General features: G+C 52.7%; 1 protein-coding gene across 1 annotated transcript in view; it reads left to right on the top strand.

Moving 5' to 3' along the window:
* The first annotated feature begins 1,096 nt into the window (after positions 1-1,096).
* The window catches only part of NAT10 (N-acetyltransferase 10), a 32,956-nt gene continuing 31,902 nt past the window's right edge, over positions 1,097-2,150 (top strand). The window contains exons 1-3 of the mRNA XM_014593075.2: positions 1,097-1,418; positions 1,528-1,650; positions 2,013-2,104. Of these exons, the coding sequence (XP_014448561.1) occupies positions 1,543-1,650; positions 2,013-2,104 (200 nt within the window). The 5' untranslated portion in view covers positions 1,097-1,418; positions 1,528-1,542. The remainder of the gene's footprint in view (positions 1,419-1,527; positions 1,651-2,012; positions 2,105-2,150) is intronic.

Genomic DNA, 2,150 nt, shown 5'->3' with positions numbered 1-2,150 from the left:
TCACGCCGGGCACGTGTGCATGCGTGCCCAAGATCCCGAGATGATTTCTCGCCTTCTATCTCTATGTCTCTCTCTGCCTATCTAGCAAGCGCACGCGCCCTATAGCAAAAACCTCTCCAAAAAAAAAACTTGCCATAGAACATGTTGCTCTGGCTGGAGGGAGACCGAGGGAGAGCACCCCAAGGGCATGGCCACGCCTCAATCCGCTTCTCCATTCTTGGGATTTTGGACACGCACGTACACACAGCCAGTGTATGTTTCACACTGCCGTGTCCAGGACTTGAACCACGCCGTCAGTTGTGTGGGATCCATCTTCACTACCACACCAGCTGGCCCAGGTACTGGAGTTTCCACGTAGCTCGTTCTTACCCTGACCTTGTAGCATAGTGGGCAGTTGTAGTAAAGCAGGTAGCTTCCATGTGTCTTTGGTGTCCAGGTTATGGTAAAGGTGCGGTATTTTATCGAAGGTGATCAGACGATAACTTCTGAGCTCTGTGTCGAGGTTTTGGAGTGCTTTCACTGTTCGCTTGCTGGAGAAGATTGGACACGTGATATTACAGACATGCTCACTGAGGGCCAGCCTGTGGCACAGTGGTTGAGCACCACACACGAGGAACTGCTCCTCATCGGCTGGCTGAGACTCAGATCCCAGCCCCGGGGACTTCCTGGACAGGTGCATGTTTCATCCCAGGATCCTGATGGGGTGGAAAACGGAAGAGGAGGGATTGCGGCCTGACCGTGCCCTGTTGGGGCTGCATGTGCTTGCTGTCACGTGCATGCACCCTCTGGCAATCAAAAAGAGAGGCTTACTAAATTATTTTCCCTGTTAGTAGCAGTAAACTTTTTTCTTTTGTCTTAATAATTATTTGATTTAATATTTATTATTTATTTTAATTTGACCAGAGAGGGACAGAGAAAGAGAGAGAGAATAAGTGAGAAACCAAGCTGCCAGGCTGGGACTACGGTTGGCCATGTGGGAGTCCAGCACCCTCAACCGCTATGCCACCTGCCAGCCCCAGTAGCACATAAATTTTTAGAAAGTTACAAAACACAAGAAAAGCAAAGCAAAGTCCATTCCACCCTCCGGACGTAACTACTACACTTCGTTTTCTAGCCTTCGGTGTCCGTGTGAGAAATGCTGCTGTTCTGGGTGTCGGCAGTGTTCGCTCACTTTTTCTCTCTCCACCATCTAGACCTACGTCTCAGATTTTGAAAATGCTTTGCGCGAGTGAGTGTTGTGATGTATTTCCATCTTTCATTCTTTTATCTCTTCCATACTCTGCCTTGTGGTACTTAAGAACCCCTCGTAGAAGTGTGACTCGCATCCCCAGGCTGATTGATAGCACGTGCTCACCTGTGACGGCTTCCAAGCTTTAGAACCGAGGTCGAAGTCTTCCCTGGAGCTGTTCGAGGGTTAGGTGAGGTGACGCGGACAGGGGCCTCGAAAGTCTCTGACCCCAGAGCAGCTGGCCAGTGCTCCTTACCAGAGTCCGGGGCTCACGCGTGGCGTTTCTTTCCTGCTCGCAGTGGCTCTCGTCCACCATGCATCGGAAGAAAGTGGATAACCGCATCCGGGTCCTCATTGAGAATGGCGTGGCTGAGCGGCAAAGGTCTCTGTTTGTTGTGGTCGGAGATCGAGGGAAAGATCAGGTAAGGCCCGTGAGGGCTACACGAATGAGCCCATGTCCTATCAGTGGCCTGTACAGAGTCCGTGGCGACATCAAGCAGCGTCCAGTGGGACTCTGGCCTTTATTTCTTGAAAGTGGCACATTCTCTTTATTTAGGCTCATTAGCAGACAGACTAAAACCTTTCGAAGGCTGGCGTGGGGGGTTGGCCACAGAGGTCTGTGCGTGTGGCTTGGCTTGCCCCCCCCCCGTAACTGCTTGCCTGTGACCATGGGCACGTCCCTTCCCTGGGCCCTGGCCCTGCTCAGTGTCCGTATGTGTCAGACGAGGCCTCGGCTGGCCCTCGCAGGCTCCCTGGGCTGCAAGGTCTGCGACTTCTCTGGCAGGTGGTCATCCTGCATCACATGTTGTCCAAGGCCGCCGTGAAGGCCCGGCCCTCTGTGCTGTGGTGTTACAAGAAAGAGCTGGGCTTCAGCAGGTGAGTGGCTCTGGTCCCGTTGTACTCTGAAGCCATTGCAGGAATG

This window comes from Tupaia chinensis, unplaced genomic scaffold, assembly GCF_000334495.1.
Source record: "Tupaia chinensis unplaced genomic scaffold, TupChi_1.0 Scaffold139733_1, whole genome shotgun sequence".
NCBI classification, from domain to species: Eukaryota; Metazoa; Chordata; class Mammalia; order Scandentia; family Tupaiidae; genus Tupaia; species Tupaia belangeri.
Note: the sequence above shows the minus strand (reverse complement) of the source record. Positions and strands in the feature narration are given on the sequence as shown.